We start from the raw sequence: 24,701 nt of genomic DNA, 5'->3' as shown, positions 1-24,701 counted from the left end.
AGGTTTTCCTAAGGGGCTCAGGGATAACCATCAGAGGTGCCCTTGGGAATTCTCTTTCCAAATTCCTCTCTGCTGGGGCTGGGAACGGGGCAGGTCGTTGGCGGTCTCCTCCCTGGAAGGCAGGGGACATGGCCCAGGCTGTGTTTCAGAGCCAGAGTGCAACGAGTGGTGAGTGTGTTGGGGATGAATAGCCCCTTGCGTGGTTCGCCCACATCCAATGGCCCTGCCAAGGCATTTCGGCTTTTTGTAGGGGACCCACTGCCTATTCAAGGTTTGGAGGTTTCCAGAGAGTTCTTGGGACAAGTCTTGAAGGAGAGAGGAAGGGAATACTTACGGGTGGCCCCATGGGTCCTGGCAGTCCTGGGTGCCCCAGAGGTCCACTTGGTCCAGGGGGGCCTGGGGGCCCTGGTGGACCTTGGATGCTGGCTTGGCTCTGTTCACCCTGAGGTTCATGGAAACGAATGTCAGAGGGAAGGCCCCCAGAGCTGCAGAGCGGCCCCCACCCTCAGGCCATGCACCCGGTGAAGGCCTGCTGTGATTTCTGCTGGGAAGGCAGTGGTGGTGGGGGAGGAGAGGGTGGCATGATGGTGAGGATGCTGTGGTAGTGGTGATGACATGCAGTGGCTGGTGGCAGTGAGAAGAATGCCAAGATGTTAGATCCCTGAAGGTGGGGCTTCCAAAGAGGACTGGCTGCGGAGAGACATTCTGTGGGGGCAGAGGCAGAGGAGCAGGTGGGAGACAGCCCCTGGCCCAGCCAAGGGTCTGCTCCCAGCCTGGCCAGATAGCCTGAATCTTCAGCCTGGGCCTGCCTGTGTCACCCTCCCTGTGTGGCGAGGCACAGGTCTCCCTAAGCCCCAGCCTCTCAGCCATAGAATGGAAACAATAGCCCCCGTTTCCTGTCTCAGCTTTTTGCTGTCTTTGACTGTCTGACCCAGAGGATCAAATGGGATCCTTAGGTCAAAGCCCATGGAATTTTGTTTGGCTCACTAAACAACGGAGCAAGAGACTTTACGTACAAAAATTTGAATTGGTGGCTTCTGATGAAACACTGGGAACCCTGGCTGTGCTGGGCCCACATTCCTACGTCCAAGGAGTGGCTGCCTATTAAGTGGGGCCTGAGTTCTCTGGCTGCTTTTGTCCTCTCCCTCCTAGCCCTTCTCACACACAGCCTGCTTCTGTTACTTAGGTGGATCTGCCTGGCCTTGGAGGGCAGTTGAGCCTGCAATCTTTGGTTTCATTGAGTTTGGAAGTTGTGTGGAAATGCTTTATGCTGTGTGGGGAGGCTGTTCTGAGCCCAGCCTTCCCAACATACCTGTCCACGGGATGGACTGTGAGCCCAGGGAGGTAGGGATAGCATCATGCTCCCCCAGGAGGAGGAGACGGCCTAGTGCACGTGACCCAGATCTCAGGGCTGGGGCAACACAAAGTCATCTTAGATCTAAACCAACCCTGGCTCCTTAGTTTGTTATTTTCTAAATGACCTCTCTGGGATCAATCTAGGCTTAGCTCTTGTGAGGAGGGGCCCATTCCTGCAGATGGGCTGAAGCAGAACCTCCTGGCAGGTGTGGGAGCTCCAGGGTAGAGGCTGGGGGATGCAGGCGGCCAGAGTTCCAGGCCGGCCCACCTTTCTCAGAGGATCTCAGCAAGCCCCTATGACACACCGGGACTCCTGCTTCCCCATGTGAGGAAGGCAGCTGATGATGCTTGCTGCAAACTAGAGGGAAGTGGTGGTGATAAATAGGAGAGCACAACCTGGGAATGAGAAATGTAAGCTTTCAGCAAGACCTACTTGCACCATCTTTTGACTGGAAAACCTGTGGGCGGATGGCATCTCGCAGCATCACTCTGGGGCCTGGGCCCTATCCTGCCACACCCTCTGAGAAGCCACTTTAGGGCTCAGGGTGTCCATGGCAGAGGAGGCAGGTGCCGAAATCACTTTGGCGGCTGCCATGACTGCAGGTCCCCCACCTGGCTGCATGTTGGTTGTTGATAAGTCTCAGGTGTCAGTGTTTCTTCTGAACCGAGAAAGGCTTCACTAAGCCTCAGGCCTTAAGAGGGGACCAGTGCAGCCTCCTTTTCAACCACATTAAATCTGGTTCCGCTGCTTGGGTCCCAGAACTTCCTCGGAATCCTGTACTTTGTGTGTTTATATTTTTCATGGGTTTTCTACATTCACGAGATGGGGCAGGCTTAGTCTCAAGAAAACTCCTGAGGTCGTTTCTGACTGTGAAATTCTAGAATCTTCACAACGTCACAAGTCTTATGTTACAGAAGAGAAAACTGAGACTCCGAGAAGTTGAATTCTCTGATCAAAGTCACATGGGAATTCAGGGTGGCGCCAGGACCCAAAGTTGGAACTGCAGACTCTTCCTATTCTTTCCAAGTAAGCCCCCAGCAAAAAGGGCTCACTGTCTACTCTTTCTGCATGTTGGAAATGACCTCCAGCACCATCTGCCAAGCACGTCGTATCTCATATAAAGCTTCCTTTTTCAGTGAATCTTAGTCCTGATGTTTAAGCGGCTTGCAGAGTCTGTAAAATCAATACTGGCTTATTGATAGAAAATGGACAAGCATTTTTATGTCCCATAGTGGCTGAGAGCATACAAAAACCTGATTCTGAAGGCAGAATCTGCAGCAGGCAGCTCAGAGGTGCCTCCTCTTCTTTCTCTACTTTGGCAACCAGGTCAGGGTAGCACAAAAAGTTCTGGCTTAACCACCTCTTGCTCTTGAAAAGGAGACAGTAACATGCAGTGGCCTGGATGGGATCCTGCACCCCTCTCGATTTCTTCCTTTGCAAAGCGGGGGATAATGAGGTGGCTCTTGGGGGGAATGCACGAGATAATTTGCATAGAATTCTCACAACAATGCCTGGAACCCAGCGAGGGCTCAACAAAGAACAGCTGATACAACTAAGGTCGGGAGGGAGGTCGCTGTTGGGGTCCAGGAGAATGGCTATTCTGAGAGTGTGGACTCAGCTCTCCTGGAATGGGGTCTGGCACAGGCTGGGGTGGGTGACAGAGGTGGGCCTGGTGCTTCTGAGCTGCTAGTGGGCCTTCTGAGTAGCCAGGCTCCGGTGAGTGCTCGGGCACATGGAGGCTCTCGAGGATTTGGCCAGGCATAATGTGATATGTGGCCTGTAGGCTTGGGTGGCACTGGAGTCACATATCCCTCTGTATTTTTAGCCGTTAATTGGAGGGATTTTTCAGCCTTGTTCAATCAGGTGCCTGAACATCCAGGCCCTTGGGCTCCTGACTCCTGAGTCAGGCCGGATGGTTGCTCAAGGCTCTATAGTCAGGCTTGTAGAAAGCGGCTCAGAGCCCTCCACTGCTAGCATCCCTGTGCCAGGCGGGGGACCCAGTGCAGCATGAGAAAGGTGAGGAGCACGGGGGCAGCCACGGGCCACCTGGCCTGGAATCAAGCTGTGATCTCTTGAAGAGCAGAGGCCAGATGTCTTTGTTCTTTGTGATCTGCTCCTATCCCAGCCTCCTTGGGTTAGGAAGGCAGGAAGAAGGAAGCACTTGCTCACCATGTGGGTTGTGGACTACATTCCCTCCACAAATTCCCTTGCTCCCCAAACTCAGGTTACCAGGGATCAGATGCTAAGGAGTCTGCATTTCTAAGCAGAGAGGAGGTAGGTCCAGCTGAGAGAGCCCCGGATGTGGGATCTGAAGACCTGACTTCAATTTCAATTCTGCTTCAAGGCCAGTTTCAACTCTGCTTCTTACTGTTAGTATAACCTTGGGCAAATCAATTCACTTCTCCGAGCCTCATCCTTATCTCCAAAATATGAATAATAGTAATAATAACAGCTAACAATTATCTCTCTTAAACTGTGCCAGGAACTATTCCAAGTGCTTTACATATCAACAACAGCCCTGTGAAATAGACACTGTTATTATCCTTATTTTATAGATGAGAAAGCTGGGACACAGAGAGGTCGAGTGACTTTCCCCAGATCACACAGCTAGTAACAGGCAGAGAGACTGGGTACAAATCCCTGCTCTGCAATGTGCTGGCTGTGTGACCTTGGCAACTTGGTTAACTTCTCTGAACCTTGATTTCCTCATCTGTGAAATAAGGATGATCATGCCTGATTCATAAAACTGTTGGTGAATGAAATATAAGCAGGCCTGCGAACTGGGTAACAGGGTGCCTGGCACACACTGACAGCTTTTGTTGGTGGCTGTTGTGAGTAATCATTGTGTGGTGATAGTTGTGGGTCTCCTGGGGCCTGCGTGTTGTGTATTTCCATGTCTATGGTATACACGGGCCTATTTTTGTCTAATTTAATTTTGCTGAATTAGAGTGAGGTTCTGGCTTTGTCCGCAGCCCCAGCAGGCTTGCCAGGCCCCTCGGGAAAGCTACACATGGTCTGGACAAACGGGAGGTGTCTACCTGGAACGTCCGCCTTTTTATGACCGGGGGTGGAGCCAGTCGCACTGAATTGAGGAGAGGCAGCAGCTGAGGAGAAAGATGAGTTGGAGGGCCAGAGGGCAAAGGCCAAAGATCACAGGTATTCAGATCGATGCCAAAAGGCGCCAGGAGGGCAGGGCGGCCAAGAGGGACCGGAGCAGAGGAAGAGAGAAGAGAGATTAGCGTGCACATGAGGAGTGGGAGGGAAGGAGTGGACAGGGCACTCTCATGGCTTGAGGGTGCAGAGCGGAGCTTGCCCTTGGATGGCACAGCCGTCCCTTGGGAGGAGTTGTGGCCCTCAGTCCACACCCGGCCTCGGCCTCCAAGTCGGAGTTTGGGGTGTTGACCAGCAGCCCCCGGAATGGGACAATGGCCCCCCATGGCCAGGCTTGCCCTCCGTGGCCATGCTGGGCTGCAGAGGCTGCTGGACATGCAGCCCAAAATTGCACTGCCAGCCCCACCCATCCCTGCTTGGTGGACAGAAGGGAGCCAACTCAGAGATTCTGGCCAGGGAACCACTGGGCCCGTGAAATTGGTACTTGAAGTTGGGCTGGTGTGCGGCTGGTGGGTTCTTTTTTTGGTTGAGCAAGAAAGGCTGGTGTCAGCGCATCTGGGGAGGGTGGTCAAGGACAGTGCCAAGCCCAGCTCCCCGGGAGTTGAGCTGGCTGAGGGTGCGGCCAGTGTGGGCACATGCTAAGTGCTGCTGAGGGCTCACCCTGGGGCTGCAGGGCCTGGAAAATAGAGGCTGGGCAAAGATATCTCCAGAGCGCTCAACCACGTTTTTGCAGGAGGCAACTTGCAGTCATATTATCTAATGTGATTTTCATTTCTGTAAATTCTTGCAGCTTCTAGTCCCTCTACCCATTGAAGCTGAGCAACCCATGGTTTTAGGAGGCCCTTAGAGCCCATGTGAAAACAAAGATGGCATATACTGTCATCAGCCGCTTGTTTTTGAAAGTACTTAAATCACACGAGACTCCTGGGATGAGTGTTAAGAACCAGGAGCTGTTTGGGCTGTGAATGCACCCAGCTGGGGATCGGGAGCCCAAGTGTGGCCTTTCCAGGTCACAGCTGCTGCCTTCTTGGACAGTAGTCACACACAGACCTCCACCCACTCCCGCTGCCGGGGCCTGGGGATGTGCAATGTTGGGCTGTATGTTCAGGAAGCCTCTCAGTGGAGAGGGGCCCAGAGACCTTCCAGAACCTACAAACCTTCAGGGCAATTATCTGGCTGGAGCGCAGAGCTGCTGGCATGCTGCTTAGGCACTCCTAGTTTGGGAGGGGATGGAGGTGGCAGAGACAGGGTGACAGGGACCGTGATGGGAGAGCCCACAGACACCAGCTCCCCGCCTCCCCACCCCACTCCTCTCCCTCCCTGGGGAAGCCACAGGCTGGAGTGAAGGAGGGGCCACCTGGATCTCTTGGTGTCTTCCAGGCCTCAAGACCTGCCACCCCTTGGAAAGCCAACAGATCTCTAGAAGCCCCCTGATTTTCTACCCTCTTCTAAATAAACTTGCTCTCCCCCTCAGCTGGGACCCCAAATCTACTCCCCTACCCCATGCCTGACATGTTCCCCAGAATGCCACCGTCATGAGGCCAGGCTTCACTGCACCCTGTGGCCAGGGGTCTTCTGCAGCCTTCTGTCACTGTGCCCTTCCCTTTCCTTGTGTTGGGCTGAGGAGCAGAGAGCCCTGCTCCCGCCCCACCCCAAGCGCTCACTGAGGACGGTGACACACTACCAAAGCGTCTGCAGTTGTGTTGTCTTTTGTGCTGGGGGATGTTGTCTTTCTTTCGGGTAACATAACAATCCTGTGAACCTATCGTTTCAAATAAACACAGCTGACCTTCTATTATTGTATCAGGATCAAGCTGGCCGGAACACAAGGGCCCCTGCATCCCTGGAGCACATGCCGCTGACGGGCTGGCTCTGACTGCGCTGCTGCTGGCCTGCCTTCCTCAGCTCCGGCCTAGCACCGCCGCAGCCTTAAACCCATCACGGCCTCTCATGTACCAGACTCACAGTGGTTCCCTGGCCCAGGAACCCAGACCTCAGGTCTGCCTTCCAGCCTCCTGAGGGTCTGGGCAGATGCTGGGCCCTGCTAGCATGGCCCTCCTGACTGCCTTCTAGAGTCAAGCTGATGCTGAGCTCCGGCTTATGTCTGTCTCCACTCCCAAAATCCCATCAGCCGGACCTGCCTGGCAGGGGTGGGCAGCCAGGGAAGCTGAGCACCATGGGGCACATGACAGAGGAGAGAGACGCCTAAAGAGGCTCATCCTCCATCTCTGCTGTCCAGGTCTGGGAGCAACGAGGCCAATCCACAAAATGAGGGGCATTTTTTTTTCTGGGCCTAGCTCACTGGGGCTCCTGCTGGAGGAAGCTGTGCGTATCTTGCTCTCCCCTGTCCCAAGATCGACCCTGCTGCTAGAACACAAGTTTGAAGATTCCTAACAGAACAACAGCAGTCTTTTGGGTTCTGTATCTTGGGGTGGAGCAAGGAAAAGGAAGGAGGAGGCAGGGGTGGGCAGAGGAACCATCTCAGCCTGAAATCCCCACCCTGCTTGGAGAAGGGCTTCCTCTGTTCTTAAAAAGGCCAAGGAGAGACTTTATCCTTGAATTGCTACAGTCAGTCCCCCATTATCTCCCATCATCGAGGTTTGGATGTGAAACACCATCATCTGATACAATGACTAATCGAAAAGTCCCACTTTTTTGGCCATGGCTAGGCTGCCGGACATCACCTCCCACTGACACACACACACACACACACACACACACACACACACACACACACTTGCACACACATGCTGGGTGGGTGGGGAGTCGGACTCACACAAGTCACGCTGCCACAGAGGGCCATGTGCAGAGGAGCCACAGAGCTCCACACACAGCAAGAGACTCCAACTACCGAGTCGGCCGTATGTGCAAAGGGGCAGATGGACAGACACGCACGGATGATGAACAGCTCCATACAGCCCACGGCCAGAGAGACACATCAACTGCTCCCACCAGACGCACGGCCACCCCAAACCCCTCTTTCTGACTGCTGAGTGCAGAGGGCACTGGGAACTCCTGTTCCCCCAGGATCCGTTAGGAACTGGAGACCCCAGGGAGATGAGGCTGAGCTGGGGGCTGTGCCCCAGGGATGGATCAAAGGGCCTTGCTCAATTTTAGGGGTTCACTTACCCGGTGTGGGTACTCTCCACACTGACCCTGGGAAGGAGAGAGAAGGGAAAGGGGGTGTTAGGCACTTGTTGGGAGTACCGGTCTCTCATGGCACCCCCAGAACTTCAGGACATGCCACACATCTCACCACTCACCAGCCCTCCTGCTCTAGCTTTCGTTTGAGCCCTCTGAGGCAGGAGAACTAAGTCCCTCCCTTGCCCCTGGCTAGCAGCAGGGAAGAAACTTCCAGGGCCTGTCTGGAAGTGGCCCCATGGAGCCTAGGGGCGGAGCTTCGCCTTACACCACTTACCATAATGGCAGAGTCGGGAGTTATGCCCCATGCCTGGCTAAAGGTTGACCCTCTAGGCAGGCCCACCAGACAGCCCTGAACAGAAGCCACTGGATGGGAGCAGCTGGCACCATGGGGGCCCCCAAGCCACCTTCTCTGAGCTGGGAGCACCAGGCCCCTGTACCAGTGGCCCAAGGGCAAGCACAGCAGAGTCTGTATCAGAAATTCAACAAGACAGAGAGGGCAGGAGGCCAGGCCAGTGGTTGACAGATTGATGCCTCAGAATCCCAGAGGCTCACAGAGGTGTCAGGGAACACCCATGGGGTGACAGCTGGGAGGGGCCCAGAAAGAGGCTGAAGAGGGCCAGCCTCCAGGAGGACCCCTGGAAAAGGATGTCACCCGGGCTAGGCTCCAGGAGGACCCCTCACTCCAAGAAAAGGATGTCACCTGGAGCGGCGTCAACCGAATCTATTATGCGGCACCTCGGGGGCTTTCCTGGCTTTGTCAGTTAAAACTAAAGTTTGAAAATAACCACTATTGACCCCTTTCTACCGACTGGGAGACCGTTTCCTGAGATGGAGACTCTAGGAAACCTCCACTGCTCTTACCTTTTCTCCTTTTTGTCCCTGAGGTCCCTACAAAGAGACGGAGATGAGAGAGTTAGAAACCGAAGCTGAGGTCACAACCACCTGAAGCTTCTCTGCTGGGAAACAGAAGGATGAGGTACCAACCGGCTGTCCTGGGGGACCCGTCAGACCCTGTGGGAAGCAAACATACACAGATCAGTGGGCAGACAGAAGACGGGCAGTCAGGGACACCTGCCTGGGTGGGGATTGGGGCTGAATCCCGAAGGCTGGGCCAGCCGTGGCCAGGTCTTCCCATGCCCACCACATTCAAGGTGGTGTGGTCTCATCCACAGTCTCAGCTTCTTCACCCCCCAGTGGGCCGGACTAGGGTTGTGATGAAGAACAGATGGCATCTTTCATCCATTCCTCCAACCACCAGCATGTCATGGGCCAGCTATGGAGGGGCTGCACCTAGAGGTCAGGGAGTTTTCTGCTCCATGGGACCCCCTGCCTCACATGCACCAAGCCTCTGGGAGACACTAGCACATTCCACCTCCTGCCTCCCAGGCTGCAGTGAAGCCCACTGAACCAGAAGAGCTTCTGGCCTGGGGGGCTGGGCCGGTGCCTCAGACAATGGGGGCCTTGGAGAAACCTTCAGCAAAAGAGAGAGAGCAGGAAGTTGGCAACTGAAGTTATGTTCTGGACTTCTCTAAGGAATATGAGGGGTCTTGAGGTTTCCTTCAAGGTTGTCTTGTTCATGCAGGGCTAGGAAAGGAGCTGGGGTCAGGAGGGACCCTTGCTGTCTGAGGAGGGCCCAGCATGCTCTGGCTCTCTTAGGAGGCTGCACCAAGGCTGGTGGAGGGAAGAGGAAAAAACAAATGCCTTATGAGCTGAGGATCCACCCTGAGGCTGGCTCTTCAGGTATGTGCCTGTGAGGGACATGCTCGTATCCACTCCAGCTCCTGAGCGAGGTGACAGAGACAAGGCCTCGTGGCTCAGTGAATGGTGGCACTGGGACAGGAGCCCAGGTTTGTCTGACGGCCAAGGTCCAGCTGTTTCCACTCTGCCGAATGCTGGGAACTGGGCCAGACCTTGGGAGTCAGGGCTTCTAGACTTGGCTAGAGCCATAAGCAGGTCCCTTTGAGTTACCAGTCTCTTTGGGGCCTGAAGCATCATGGATCCCCATGGGTGGGTCCATCTGGGAGGTGGCTGCAGCATGCCATGATGTGCAAGAGCCTTGCTCCTGCTCCCGACTTGCCAACAAGGCCACCTCCAAACTGGGAAACTCCTAAGAGCATCACTGGAAGGGAGAAGTGGCCTTTGGGACCATCCGTGTGGCCCTCCCAGCCCATGTGGCTGGCCAAGTGTTTATTTATCTTTTATTGTTTTATTGAGACAGGATCTCGCTCTGTTGCCCAGGCTGGAATGCAATGGTGTGATCTCAGCTCACTGCAGCCTCAGCCTCCTGGGTTCAGGTGATCCTACCACCTCTGCCTCACAATTAGCTGGGTCTACAGGCACACACTACCATGCTTGGCTAATTTTTCTATTTTTTTTTTTTGTAGAGACAGGTTTTGTTATGTTGCCCAGGCAGCTCTCAAACTCCCAGACTCAAGCAACCTGCCCGCATTGGCCTCCCAAAGTGCTGGGATTACAAGTGTGAGCCACCATGCTTGGCCTGGCAGAGTGTTTAGAATGAAGTTCGGCAGCACGTGATTCATCCAGCAGGGAACCCGGGCCCAGCCCACAGGTGAATGGTGGCCCAGGGGACAATCGTGGTCTTCATAGGGATTTCGTTTGTCCCACATGGTTTTATTTCAACTAGTTGCCAACACTTAAGAGCAAGCAGAGTGCAAATAAAAACTTGGATTTCAAGTTTCTCTTAATTATGTCGAGGCCCAACAACACATGGTACCAGTTCTCTCCAGCCGGGCAGCGCCTGTCCCTTTAAGGGCCATGGCCCCGGGTGACGTGCTCAGCACTTGCCACCAGCCCTCTGCTAACCGCTACTGAAGCATAGCTAAGGCGCCTGTCTGCTTCTTGTGTGCTAGGCGTGTTGTGAGTGCCTGGCGCTCCTCACTCTTCTGACAGCCCTGTGGGTGGTGGGTGAGATTTGGACTCAGTCCAGGTCTTGCTTTACAGCCCTTATGTCATTCCTGAGTCTCAGAACCTCCAATCCTGTCCACCCCCCAACTGCACTACAACTGTGTCCTCCCAACACTTCAACACCTTATTTCAGGTTATTGGGAATAATGTGAAGTGGGTGGGGCAGAGGTGACCCCCTTTTGACAGGTAAGGATGCAGGTTAAACAATGAGGGTGAGTGCCAGTGCCCCAGTAGGACGCCAGCAGAGGGGAGAGCATCTGGGGCGGGAGATGAAGAGCGGGCCAAGGTAATGATGCTGGACAGCGGTGGGCAACTAACAGCTCGGGTACCCATGCCAAGCCAAACAGGAATCGGATGGCTCTGTGGCCTGCCGGATTTGATGAGGCAGATAGGTGATCTATCCTATTGATGTGGGCTCAGGAGAGAGGGGGTGGGCCTGCCTTTTCTGTTGAATTAGCTCTGATCCCTGAACAGACAGGCGGTCAAGTGCGTGGGACAGAGGGATGGTGTGGGCAGAGTGAGGGCAGGAAGAGGGGCCCCGTGGAAGGGTCCCTTTCCTCCAGGACAAAGTGCTGGCAGCTGAGAGGAGGTGTGATCCAGGGGTAGACCCCACAGCATGGGTCTGAATCTCAGCTCTGGTATTTAGGAGCTTTGTGGCCTCAGGCAATGTACTTAGCCACTCTGTGCCTCAATTTCCCCTCTCATGAAGTGGGGATGATAAGCTGTTATGAGGATGCCAGAGTGCTGCCTAGAAGATGGCCATTATTACTTCTGGGGGGCCATGGGCTACCTTATGGTAGCATAAGGCTGCCAGAGAGGAAAAGAAGGTGGGACTGAAGGGATGAGCACCCCAAACCCTTTACGCCTCTCTAACAATGCAGCATGGCAGTTTATTCCTGTCTCCGTCTCCACTATTCCATACACATACGTTCACAGCATGCCTAGGAATGGGGTAGGGGCGGGAGGAAATGCATTTGCAGCGGAGGCAGCTGTGATGGAGATGAAACCTTGCTGGGGGACCTGGATTCCAGCGCCAGCTCTTCTGCCACTGCCTCAGGGGCCTTCGGCCTCCAGTGCCCTTCCTCCAGTTCTGCAGACATGTCAAGGATTTTCCTACCTCAGGACCTTTGCACATGCTGTTCTCCCATGTCCAGAAAGCACATTCTCCTCCCTCTTTCTATTTTCTCTCAGTTGAATCCTCATTCTTCAGGCATTAGTTCAAAAGTCTCTTTCTCAGAAAAGCCATCTCCGACCCTTGGCCTGGGTGAGGATTTTGTTATACCAAGGTTTTCCAGGGCACTAAGGATTATCTTTTTATAGCACTCATTGCAAAGCAACTTGTTAGTTATGTGAGTGATTATTTAAAAGGATGTCTCCCTAGTAGACTGTGAGCTACAGATGGCAAAGACAGTCTCTCTTGCTCCCATCTGTATCCCTAGCACCTGAAGCAGTGCGCAGCACATTTTAGATACTCCATAAAAAATGCATTAAAAGAAGGAAGGTGGCAGGAAGGCTGACAAAGAGTGAGGGAAACAGAAAGGGAGGAAGGTAATAAAACATGGAGGGAAGGAATTTGAGAACTGTGTTTTGATCTTGTTTTGGACACTCAGCTGTGTGACTTCAGGCAAGTTACCTAGACTCGCCGAGGCTTGGCTTCCACACCTGCCAAAAGGGATTCTAGTAAGACCTGGAGCACAAAGTTATGCTGCGGATTGAGAGAGTCATGCAAAGTGCTTAGCCCAGTGCCAACCACATGGCTAACCCTCAATAAATGTTAGTTGGATCTGAGTCAAGAAGACAGGTTGGGGCCCAGAGGGAGCTGGGAAATTAGGAAGAGCTAGGCTGGAGCCCAGGCCTTGCAGCCAACACTCCGCCATCCCCCTTTCCATCCACAAGATTGCCTGCCTCCCTCGGTGCCCTGGCAGTGCCCCAGTCATGGGGCAAGGGTTGTCTTCACACCAGCACTTGGAGCAAGGCATGAGCCAGACCCCTGCTGAACAGGGACAGGGGGAGCCTGCTGCATTGCTTTCACCACCCTGCACAAATTCCTGGCCCACTGACCTGTGGAGCAGGAGGTGGTCCCTCACAGTGTAGGTGTGACCTGGGACTTAGGAGGCAGAAATTGCATCCCAGCTCAGGGCTGTTTTTTTTTTTTTTTTTTTTTTAAAGCAGGGATTTATTGAAAACCAAAGTACACTCCACAGTGTGGGAGCAGGGGCCCATCTCTCTTAATGGCCCATCAGTTCCTGCTGAGACCTGGCCCACTGTGAGAGTGGGCAGCCCTTCACTGCCTTCTGGAAGGGATGGTCTGTGGACACAGCAAATTTATTTCCAAAGCTCTGCAGAAGGTAGGGGCCAGGAGAAAGGTGGGGCAAAGCTTATCTCTCCACCTTTTCGGGGCCTGTGGCACTCCAATTCCCCTGAGCAGATCAATCTGGGTGGTGGCCACGGGATGCTGTGACATGGAAGAGAAGACCTCGCTCCTGCTCTCGACTTGCCAAGTGGCCCAACATCCAAATGGAAACTCCCAGGAAGGCATGAGGAGAGGAGAAGGGGTCTTTGGGATGGTGCATGTGGCACCCCCAGCTAAGATGATCCACTGGGCACTACCAGGAATCCCTGGAGTCCTGGGGTGGCTTAGGGCACAGCCAGCACTGGGAAGGGGTTATAAGGCCTTGAGGGACCTCAGGCTCAGTAGAAATGGTGTCTCCTACAGAAAGTGTCCCCTGTGAGTGCAGATGAAACCTTGGCTCCCAAGGCCCACGCGAGTGTGGTTTGAGAGCACTAAGCTGGACACCGACTTCTGTGTGCTACCGACCAGGTATGCACTCTCTCTGGATCTCCCATCCTCATGCTTCAGATGGAGAAGCCCCTGCCCATTTCTCCTCCCTGCATGTTGATGTGAGGATCCAGGACATTTGGTTTACACAGCTGGGGACTGACCAGCACGGGCAGCCACTCCTGTTGTCCCTGCGGGACCCACTTTGCAGTGCTTGGCTGTGCCTGTGAGGCTAGGCCAACCCCCACCCATCTTGGGATGGCGAGAAAGCTGGGCTCTTACCATGTCGCCCTTTGGTCCTGGGTGGCCCTGGAAGGAGAAGAGGGTGAGTACCAGGTGCACTGTTTGCAGCCCAGAAGTTCCACCCCCTGCCCCCGTGCTCCTCCCTGTCCCCTGTGCTCCATCTGCTCCTTCTGGCTTGTACACTCCTTCACCCAGTCCCTAAGGCAAGGTAATTTGCTCACTGCCCCTCGCTAGGCCTCACTAGCAGCTGCCTGCCCTTCAGAGAGCAGGGGTGGGGGTAATCTCCCTAGACCCCGACTCTCACCTCATCCACATGTCCAGGGTAGCTTCAGGGGATGCCTGGTCCCATGACATGAGTGGAAATGATTGCTGGCGCTCCTGAGCTGCACTTAGCTCGCTGGCCTGCAGCTGGGGAGTGACTGGGTGGTGCTAGGGTCCCTCAACTGAGAGAGGCGAGTGATGGGGCCGGGCGTGGCTGTGAGTGGCGCTGCATTCCACCCACCCTGAGGGCTTTGGGTGGGGCATGCTCCCTTCCAGCTGACTTGTTCCTAGGACTGGGGGGGGACGTCTTTCCCCCAAGAACATTTGTGTCAGGCAGGGAACCAAGTCCAAAGGATTGAAATGAACGAAGAGAGGCACTATGGTAGGAAGCAATCTCCACGTGGACTTGAGCACATGTGTGGGGTCTCAATCGGGGAGGGAGACCCTGACCTCGAGGACAGGGCCATGGGAGACACAGGTGCTGAGGAGCAGGGGCAATCGTGTGCACAAATGGCCAGGCTCTTCAGACTAGCTATTTACCTCCATACCCTCCACTCTCCACACTGCCTACTGACCTCACCCCCACCCCACCCAGAATCACCCAGGGATGCGTCTTGCTTGGATTCTGAAAGCCAAGTTGGGCAGCTGGGGACCTGTGCCCTGGGGAAGGCCACTGGGGTCAGGGGTGACTCAGATGGCCCCCTCCACTTCCCAGTAGTGACAACCTTCAGCTCCAGGGCTTTTCCTTCTAAGTAAAGCATTTTCCACGGAGTCAGGGTCTCGCAGAAGGACCAAGAGATCCAGGATCACTGACCTGCAGTGAAGGGGAGGAGCCCTCCCCTGAGAGCGGGTCCACTTACCGGTTTGCCGTCCAGCCCAATGGGACCCTGAAACCAGAAAGGCCAGATGTAAAGACTGAGCATCACACGCCTCCTGCCAAAGAGGCTGCCTGGGCAGTGGGGAAAAGCATAGATTCTGGATTCTGGTAAGTTGGAGCTCAAGGCCCTGCTTGACCACGTACTTGTTAATGTGACCATGGGTACGCCTAGGCCTCAACTTCCCATCTTGAAATGGGGTTGAGAATAATAGAATGTTGGATGCCAGGTACACAGCACAAGAGAAAACCCAATGGGTGGCCTCCCCATTAACGTCAAAGACTTCACCCTCGCCCTGAGTGCAGAGTGGGTGGTGTGCTCCTGGACATCAGGGGCTGGCCTGCATTGAGGCCGGGAGAAAAGGGAACTTTTCCCGCTACTCTGCCTGTCAGAACCTGTCTTGGGCACCATAGGCAGAGGTCAAGGACACCCAGGTGGCCACCCTCCTGCCTTCCCCACGCTGGATCTCCTCTCAAAGCCCGGGCACAGGCTGAGCTGCAGGTGTTCTCCCACAGGGCGTCGTCCATTCCGTATTCCCAGGTCACGCTGGGGTTTATCAGCCGGTGACTTCACTCACCTGGGGCCTGTCCTGCTGCCCCTTAATTTGTGGATTTGCTTCCCTGTGTTTATTCCTTGCACTGTGACCTGACTGCCAAGCTACTGTCCTGAGTTGGTGTCCATGAATGGCTGTAGAAGCAAGTCCTTAATGACCAGAGTTTGGGAGAGAAAGAGTGGAACCAGGGCTGACCTCAGATGAAGTTTAACCCAATCAGGCCTATGGACCACCTGGGACACAGCTAACTTCAGCCTTCTCCGCTTACCGGAAATCCAGGAAAACCTCGAGTGCCTGGTTGACCCTGAAAAAAAAATAACAAGAGACAAGTGAGATAGAGCAAGGAGGAGATGCAGCCAATCCCTAGCCCTCTGGTTCATTTTTGCTTCCATGACTCTCACTCTGTGATTGTCCTTGGGCGACTCTCACTGTGGTTAGTGGGCTGGGAGGGAGGGTGGAGAAAGATGAAATGGAACATCATAGGAAATCTCCTGCGGGGGCTGGGGGTGGGAAAGGAACAGAAAAGGGCCAGTGTCCTTTGGGTCTACTTCTGGGAAGCAGCCCGTGGAGAGCTCCTCACCACTGTGTATGCATGGCTTGTAAACAGACGCATGGGACAGTGGGGCCAGTGGAGACTCAGCCCGCAGCACATGGAACTCCTGGACTGAGATCCCCTAAGCCCTTTTTTATTTACACAGTCATTGCTCATGGCCACTTGTCTAAGGATGGTTTGGCTATCAGAACCTGACCTTCAAAATGTGTATTTTCAGGCTAGACTAGGTCAGGTTGCTCCTGTTCCTCTCACCCTGGCCAGCAGGCTTCTAGCAGTTGGGCAATCTCTGAGCATTCCCTAATCTTTGTGGGATGCAGAGCAATCTATGCCTATTTTCCTGGAGGTGCAGAGTGCAACGCAAATAAATATTTAGGGTGGAGACTAAAAGCAGGTTCACTGGCCACAGTGATTTATGATCCAGTGGTTTATGATCAAGATTCAGGACAAAGGGGATGTGATGAGATTAGAAGAAGCACAAGGCTGTGATGATGCAGGGCTGAGGAGGGATGGCCAGGTGGTCAAGGGTGATGGAGAGCTAAGAAACGTGAGTCTTGTCACTCTCCTTCTCAAGAACCAGCAAGGGCTCCTTTCTACCATGTTCAAGGCCATCCCTCAATCCCATCCCCATCAACCACGTTAGTTTCCTTTCCCGCCACATCTTTCCATCTATTCTATGCTGAGACACACTGGCTCACCCGCCGTGAGCCCAGTTCTCAGTTTGGGGTCTCCTTTGGCTGACACAGCCAGAATCTCTTCCCACGCATGAGCTTTCTAGACTGGCAAACTAAATTCAAATCCTGCCTCCAACTATGGCTGTGTGACCCTGAGCAAGTTGTCTAACCTCCCAGAGCCCCAGTTTCCTTATCTATAGAATCGAGTAACAGTGTAACCTCATAGGATCATCAAATTACATTTAATTATGTTTGTAAAGCCTATTGAAATGGTAGCTGCCATCATTAGACACTTGTTGAACTGAACTGAACAGGGAAGCTCCAGAATAGAGCAAGATGACTTTTGAGCCAAATATGTCTTGTGATCAATGAAAGTTTGTCCTTGTCAAGCAGCAATTTTAGAATCAGACCTCTCCAGAAGATTTATCTTTGTTACACAATGCAGCAGGCTCCCCCTGGCCCTGTTCAGCGGGCGTCTGGCTCATACCTTGCTCCAAGTGCTGGTGTGAGGATTCATATGCTATGACCCTAAAGCATCTTCAGGCTGCCAGGTCCTCCTTGAAGCCGCGAACATAAGTGCCCAGTAGCCTGTGCTCAGGGAACACGTCAGCTGGGTAGGATGGGCACACTGCCATCAGGGTGGGTGCGCTGGTTCAACAGCGAGTGAGTTGAAGTCTGCCGCAGGCTTAGGATGGGCTTGTGGCAGCCATCCAAAAGGGCATGAGGGAGGAGATTCCACTCATCTATCGGAAGGGCCCCTGGCTTTTCTCCTCTCAAGGATAAGTGATGCTAAGAATAAACCAAGGAGAAAACCCGGAAACCATCCAATGTCATCTCTGAAACCTCCCAGTGTAAACTTTCTGTAAACTACTCTGCACACCAAGAGGACTGAAGGAAAGGTCAGGAGGAGAGGATTCCAAGAAACATCTTCAATCTCGCTAGGGACAATGTTTACGTGGTAGGGATAATCATACAGTTTGTTAATGACAGAGCCTGCCCTGGTAGCAGGATGCATCTCTCCAACCAGGACCAAATCCGGGGCTAACCAAAGCTTTTTCAGAGATCTGGGGAAGAATGTTGTCATGGACCAAGTGGAAACTGGGACGCCACTTTGTGGAGAGGCTGGGCCTGGGGAAGGCATGTGGGGAGACTTGGAACTGGACTTTAATTTATATCTCTTCAATTATATCCTGAGGTTAGACATCTCTTCCAATATTTCTCTGCCTGTTTCTCTTTACCAGTGTTTTCTAGTAGGTTGCTTGTTTTTTCCCTGCTGATTTGAATGAAGCACTTTGTCAAGAAAAATAACTCTTTGATAGTCATGTATCAAAGAGTTGGGGCACTTTGACTTTAAGGGAGCCTCATTAAATACAGGGGGAGGCTGGATCCCCAAGATGCTGGCTGGCCCAGCAGGCCCTGGGCAGTGGATCTGCCAGTCCTAGGAAATGCCCCATCTCAAAGTGTGCCCATTCCCTCTGAGCTCCCCAGCTTCTCTTCTGGGGCCAGGAGATATCTGAATATTCAATAGTCATGAATAGTGATGACTCTTCTTTCTAATTTGGCATTTGTCATTTATTTTGTTTCTGGTATGTTTTATATTTATATAGACAAACTTAATCTTCTCCTATGGCTGTTGGATTTTGTGTGATGTTTAAAAGGGCCTTCCCCAGTTTCAGAATTATAAAATGTTCACTGATGCTTTGTCCTTGTATTTTATGGTTTCAGGTTTTATATCTAAGTATTTTGTTCATTTGGAATTTATTCCGATATGATGAATAAATTGGTTTTAATAATAAAAAACCAAACAACCATCTTTCATTTTACCTTTTACTAAGTGGCTTATCGGTTGCCCCAGCATCATTTCTTGAACAATTGATCTTTCTCTTGCTATTGTGAAAAGAAGCCTTGATCATGTACCAAATTGACACATGCATTTGGCTTTATTCCTGGCCTCCCCATTCTGTTCTGTTCATATGTTTCTTAGATTGTCCTGTTTTTATAATACATTTTTGTATCTAGTAGAATTTTGTTAGATTCCCAACCTCATAAAAAATGCACAGGGATTAGGACCACATTAAATGTATAAAAAATAGATGTATTTGTACATTAATTCATGGATTAATATTACATCCTTCTGAACCAGAACAAGGGAAATAGGCTTTACATTGATCTCTGAAACCTTCTCCCTTAATTCAAGGTCAGAGTGAAAAGGGAGCCGAAGGAGGTCCCCACTTCTGAAATCAGACCCCTGTGTCTACTCCTCCCTGTCTTTCTCCTACTTGCAAATACACAGACAGAAGGTTCTTGCTGGAAAAAGCCTACCAGGAAGTCTCCCTTCTCTTATTTGACTGTCAAGAGATGGTCAGCTGTGTCTCTGCCCAGGGGCTGCCTCATTCTGCCTCCCTCACCAACAAGACTCCATGCTGGCAAATGTTTAGCCATTAGCAGAGTAGGAGAGGATGGAGAGGAGAATCCTGCCTTGTACAGCATCTGCCAATGTCTGTGGTATAAATACACCCACCATAGCCGATTTCAAGCTACCAACATGAGGTCACTGAATGCAGCTGGGAGGAGGCGAGGTGTGCATGGTCCACTCTTGCCAGCCGCCCAAGCTGGCTCCAGCCGACCACATGCTCTGACCTCCAGCAGTGGATCACAGTTCTCGTTGGACATTACGGCATCTCTAATTCATCACGCTGAAATTCAACTCATCTCCCCTGGCAAAATCTGCTCTTCCTTCTGGGAAAGGGTACTGTGTTACTTCAGTCAGAAATGTGGTATCATCTTGAGCTCCTGCTTCTCCCTCAATCCTCATTTTTTATCATCACTAAATCCTTCAATTCCACCTCTAAAATGTTAGCTTGCAAGTCCAGCCCTCCCGGCCAGCCCTACTGATTCTGCTGCAGTCCAGGCCTTGGTTGTTGCAAGTGCCTTCCAGCCAGCCTCCCACTGCAGCCTCTTCTAAACATGCTGCATGCTGGACCTTCTAAAACCTTTCAAACTGCAAATCTGGTCATGTCCCACATCAGCCTAACACAGCCTACAAGCTCTTCACACCCTCAGGACAAAGCCCAACCCCTGACCATAATGTAAGGGCTTCTCACGGGTCCTTGATTGCAGTTATTATCCCCTCCTCCAGGAAACCTTTCCTGCCTGCCCTCCCTCCCCAAGGCTGGTGCCTCCTCCTTGTCCCACAGCTCTCTAACCATCCCCTGGTTTAGCACTTGCTGTCTGCATTGTCATGGATTATGTGATCGCTGGTCTCTTCCACTAGATCATGTGCCCAGAGGGCAAGCTGACAGAGGTCGGGTTGCTACGCAGCACCTAGCAGGCACTGGGCTCTTAACAAATATGAATGGAGTGAATTGAGAAACACTCAGGAGGTGTGTCTACCTGGTGTGGGGTGGCTCCTAGTGGATGAGGACTGGAAGTTCCGATATCTCCTGGCCCCAGAAGAGAAGCTGGGGAGCTCAGAGAGGGAATGGGCACACTTTGAGATGGGGCATTTCCTAGGACTGGCAGATCCGCTGCCCAGGGCCTGCTGGGCCAGCCAGCATCTTGGGGATCCGGCCTCCCCCTGTATTTAATGAGGCTCCCTTAAAGTCAAAGTGCCCCAACACTGTATTCCAGCTTGCTTCATTAGAAAGTGAACCCTCCTCCAAAGTGTTTGGAGGGGGTCCCTCTTTGCTTAGACCATTTATCAAGCTCCAAGAGGGGAGGCAGGTAGCCCCTGAGAGTGGCAAGGCTGGTTCTTATTAGCAGCGTCTCTGCTGGACCCTTCCTGGCTGAGTGGAAAGTCACATGTTCTCCATCATCCCTGGCTGCCACCAAGGGTGCCCACTTGACCTCTACCTCTTAATGACAAATGGACCGTTTGTCTTCCCCCATCCCTGCTCCCGTTAGCTCAGGGCAGCTTCCTGGAAGGAGCTGAGTGGGCTGCCCCTGCTGTCCAGTGGGGACTCAGCAGGGAGGGCTTGAGCCACTGGGTGGTTGGGGCCAAAGTTAGAGGATGCTGGGCTTGGTTAAGACTCCTGGTATGGTAAAACCTTTCCTGGTGCCAATGTAGGCACCCACCTGGAGGATTTTTTCTCCTGAAGTAAATATCTTTTTTTTTTTTTTGAGACGGAGTCTCGCTCTGTCGCCCAGGCTGGAGTGCAGTGGCCGGATCTCAGCTCACTATAAGCTCCGCCTCCCGGGTTTATGCCATTCTCCTGCCTCAGCCTCCCAAGTAGCTGGGACTACAGGCATCCGCCACCTCACCCAGCTAGTTTTTTTTTGTATTTTTTAGTAGAGATGGGGTTTCACCGCGTTAGCCAGGATGGTCTCGATCTCCTGACCTCGTGATCCGCCTGTCTCGGCCTCCCAAAGTGCTGGGATTACAGGCTTGAGCCACCGCGCCGGGCCATAAATATCATTTTAAATAGTAGCATTTCAAACATGGAAGAGTGTTGAAGCAAGAATTCAGGCTTTAGGATGAGGCTGACCTGGCCAAACCCAAGCTCCAGAACTTACTAGCTGGGCAACCACAGGCGAGTTAGGAAACTGTTTTCTCCTCTGTAAAATGGGCTGGTGGAGCCTGCCTCACAGCTGTGAAGGAGACCTATTTTGTGACGGGTGCCTGGGAGACAAAAGCTCCCATTGTCACCTGAACAGAAGCTGTTTTTCACTATTGGAGTCAAATCTGGTGCAGTAGGTATGTTTCTGATTAGGTTATCTGTGCTGGGCTGAGGCCAGGAGGGGCAGAGGCTCTACTGCCCTGACCACATCTCCAGCAGTGGAGCTTTTCAATAACTTTTTGGTAGCCTGTTGACATAATTTGCTGAAAGGGTGTTAGAGGACCAGCAGGATCCACACAATAGAACATCTGTAGCCAGACCAGAAGGCAGGCAGAGATGGCAGCCTAGGGTGGGGCCTGTATGCTATGTTACTCCCCTGTTCTCCTAACACACGAGTCTCGGTCCTTGATGTTAGAACCTGGAGGACTGTCTTCTGTTTCTATGACCTTCCCATCACCACCTTCATCAGGACCAATTTGGCCAGGGCATTGGTGCTGCACCTCCTCCAGTACACAGGAGGCCTGAAGCCCATCGGGGCAGCCACCATGTAAGCCCAGGAGCACATGTGACAGTGACATCAGGCCTGTCCTGTCCATGACAGCAGCAGGAATCAGAAGCAGACTGGAGCCAGATGGCCTGGCTGAATGATCTGTTACCAGTGTAGCCACATGCCAGCCCTATGGCTTTGGGCAAGTCACTCGGTCTCTCAGTGTCTCAGTTTCCTCATCTGTAAAATGGAGGTGATCACAGTCCCTACATCATGGGGTTCTTGTGAGGATTAAGTGAGTGAATACATGTAAAAGTCTTAAGATAAGACCACCATAGAGGAAGTGTTAAGAGTGGTCATTATGGTCTGAGCCCAGAAGAAAGGCCATGTCTACTCAGTCCAGGGCTGCTCAAGTGCTGCCTCCAAACCAGCCCCTGACCTGTCTGCCAGCCTAGCTTTCCTGCCCCTGCTCTCTGCTCTCCTTCCCAAACTGGCTCCACCTCTCAGTTCCCCACACTCTCCACAACCCCTCGCTTGGCTGTTCAGCTCTCACTGCGGGCCCCCTCCCTTGGATGTAACTTAGCCATTTGTTCTCCAGCCCCTCTCCCTCCGATGTGGGTCTCAGTCTGCCAGAGGCTAGCCCTCTGCTCCCATCCCTCACTGAGCACAGTGGGTCAGGAAAAGTGCAGAAGGTGGAGCTGGCAGCCTGCTGCTGTGGTGAGGCTGGGGCTCCTCGGTTTTAATCCTGCCAAGCCTCTACATGGGAGGCCCCTCCCCCTCTCTGAGCCTCAGTTTCCCCTTCTGAGAGGGCTGTGTGAGACCATCCCTGGGATTCTTTCCACCCTGACATGTGGTGATTTTATTAAAGCCCCGTGGTTCAGGGCTCTGGGAAAATAGCAAGCCCTTCCTCCCACAGCCTCGATATCTTGCTGGCTTCATCACCCGCACCCCCGTTTTGGTCCCTAAGGAAGCACATGTGAGGGGAACCTCGCTGGTTTTCTCAAGCTCCCAGCCACTGGTTGGAGGGTGCTAGGGAACACACAGGACCCAGCACTGCACACAGAGGCATCTGTGAGGGTGAGTGTGGGCTGGGCTTCTGGCAAGACCAGTACTGCGTGCCTGGGTCAGTGAACCCAGACTCGTATCTGCTCCATGGGCTTCCAGAAACAAAGGCTGGTTCCCAGGAAAGCCGGATCACCCCATCTGGAGGAGAGCAAACTCTTTCTCCCTTCTGTCTGTAAACAGCAGGGCCGCCTCGCAGCTGCTGTAGTTTCGTGGCTAGAGGGCAGGTCCCTCAGAACCCTCCCAAGGGGCTGTAATTTAGGTATATTTAGCCAGGCCACTTTCCTTAACATCAGCATCGGCGCCCGAGGCCTGGTTGGGCTGGCCACATCACATGCAGTGGCCTCCCCGCCCAGGGGCACAGCTGCCCTCGCTGTCCCCTTATCCCTAGCCTGAAAGCCCTTTCATCAACTCGCCCATACCCCCCACACCCTGAGGAATAGCAAAAACAACTTACAGGCGGCCCGCGGGGGCCAATGATGGACAGCCCAGCATCTCCGGGGGACCCCTGCGGGGAGAGAGGAAGGGGGAGAGGGAGCGAGGGGCAGGGAGGTATGGAGAAGAGGAGCGGGAAAGAGAGGAGCCAAAGGGAAGGAGCTGGCAGGGGCCGCGAGCAGGACGCCGGCCCCATGGGACAGGAGAGGGAGGCCGGGGACGTAGAGGGCCACGAAGGGATCAGCAGAGGCAACAGAGAGGGCAAGGGACAAGGAGGGAGCATTTGGGATGGGTTGGGAAGGGCAGGTAGTAGGGGGAAGCAGCAGGAGGGAAAGGAGAAGAGGTGTCAGCGAGAACACAGGACATGGGGTTCCGGGGAGACAAGGTGGTGGGACCCCAGGCCGGGGAAGCAAGAAGAACCAGATCCATTGGAGTGGCAGGAAACAGGGAGACACAGGGAGGGGGGGAGACTTAGCAAGGCTGCCCAGGCCCGAGTGTCTCCCCCGCCCAGCCCAGGGTGCTTTCCAGCCCCCCTGCAAATACCCATCTGGCCGCACACCCTGCAACTGCTGAACCTGCCCGAGAACGGGGCTGTGCAAACAGAGGGTGGGGACACGAGCAACATGCATGCTGTGTGGACTCAGCATCCCTGACCCTGAAAGGCTGAGCTACCTCAAATTCCCTAGTTCCCGGTTTCAGAACGACACGGAGGGGTGAAGGCTGGGGCAGAATTGTCAGCTCTGAAGGGAAGGCAGTTGCTGCTGAATGAGGAGCTCAAAGTGCTGTCAAGGGTGGCTAAGCTAGTTAGACAAGCGCTGTGTGTGTGTGTCCCCAAGTTCAAGGTCTTACTCTGCCAGGAAACGTCATAAAACCTCTCTGAGCCCACATAGCTCCTCTGTGAACAGGGATTCTGAGAGCGGCTCTGCTGCCCTTATGGGAAATGCATTTTGGAAAATGTCATACTTCACAGGCAGGCGAGGGGTGATTTCAAATTAGTAACTGTTTTTGTCATGGCAATGATACAATAATTTTTATACAAGGAGGTGTAGTGTCATGGTTAAGAGCCAGAATGCTTGGGTTTGAAGCCCAGCTCTGCTACCCACTAGCTGTGTGACCTTGGGCAAGCGACTTAATGTCCCCGTGCCTGTTTTCTCATCTGTAAGGATACAGATAGCACTTGTCTCATAGGGTGGATACGAAGATGTCACGTGACAATGTAAAGTACTTAAAACAATGCCTGGTCCATGGAAAGGGTCATGTGTCTTTCTCCTAGGCAGTTTAGCCTCATGCCAATGTGGAGCTGACAGTCTGGTTCCATTTTGGGGACAGATTAGCATGGTAGCTAGGGCTCCAGCCTTGGAGTCAGACCACTGGGGCGTCTCTCCAGCTCTGCCACATTCTAGCTGTGTGACGCGCGGCATGTGACTTGGCCTCTCTGTGCCTCATGTAAATGAGAATATTAAAGCTTCCCTGAAAATCTTATGTCAGTGCTAGTTGGGAAAACAGACAAAATATTTAAAACTGCACCTGACACAGTTTGTGTTTAATACATGGCAGCTGTATTGCAATTCTTGAGATTGTTATTTGGGAGACAGAAAACTATTGCAGAAATACTGCATTACAGACAGGGAAGTACAGAGCCGGGCACTGCGAGGTCTGGCTTGGAACCCCTGCTCATCACTATTGCTG

General features: G+C 53.1%; 1 protein-coding gene across 16 annotated transcripts in view; it reads right to left on the bottom strand.

The window, feature by feature from the left end:
* Positions 1-24,701, bottom strand: part of COL13A1 (collagen type XIII alpha 1 chain) — a 157,387-nt gene that overhangs the window by 56,441 nt on the left and 76,245 nt on the right. For 7 of the 16 annotated variants that reach the window (XM_031936230.1, XM_023204772.2, XM_031936232.1 and 4 more), the window contains 9 exons: positions 23,035-23,085; positions 15,517-15,552; positions 14,681-14,707; positions 13,599-13,625; positions 8,597-8,623; positions 8,474-8,500; positions 7,598-7,624; positions 4,396-4,461; positions 335-442 (listed from right to left, as the gene is read on the bottom strand). In XM_031936230.1, the coding sequence (XP_031792090.1) occupies positions 335-442; positions 4,396-4,461; positions 7,598-7,624; positions 8,474-8,500; positions 8,597-8,623; positions 13,599-13,625; positions 14,681-14,707; positions 15,517-15,552; positions 23,035-23,085 (396 nt within the window). Of the gene's footprint in view, positions 1-334; positions 443-4,395; positions 4,462-5,625; positions 5,683-7,597; positions 7,625-8,473; positions 8,501-8,596; positions 8,624-13,598; positions 13,626-14,680; positions 14,708-15,516; positions 15,553-23,034; positions 23,175-24,701 lie in introns of all 16 variants that reach the window. The other 9 variants (XM_031936236.1, XM_031936237.1, XM_023204774.2 and 6 more) reach the window with 5 other exon arrangements.

The sequence above is a fragment of the Piliocolobus tephrosceles genome, chromosome 9, assembly GCF_002776525.5.
Source record: "Piliocolobus tephrosceles isolate RC106 chromosome 9, ASM277652v3, whole genome shotgun sequence".
NCBI classification, from domain to species: Eukaryota; Metazoa; Chordata; class Mammalia; order Primates; family Cercopithecidae; genus Piliocolobus; species Piliocolobus tephrosceles.
The sequence above is the reverse complement of the archived record's forward strand: the minus strand, read 5'-3'. Positions and strand labels throughout refer to the sequence as shown.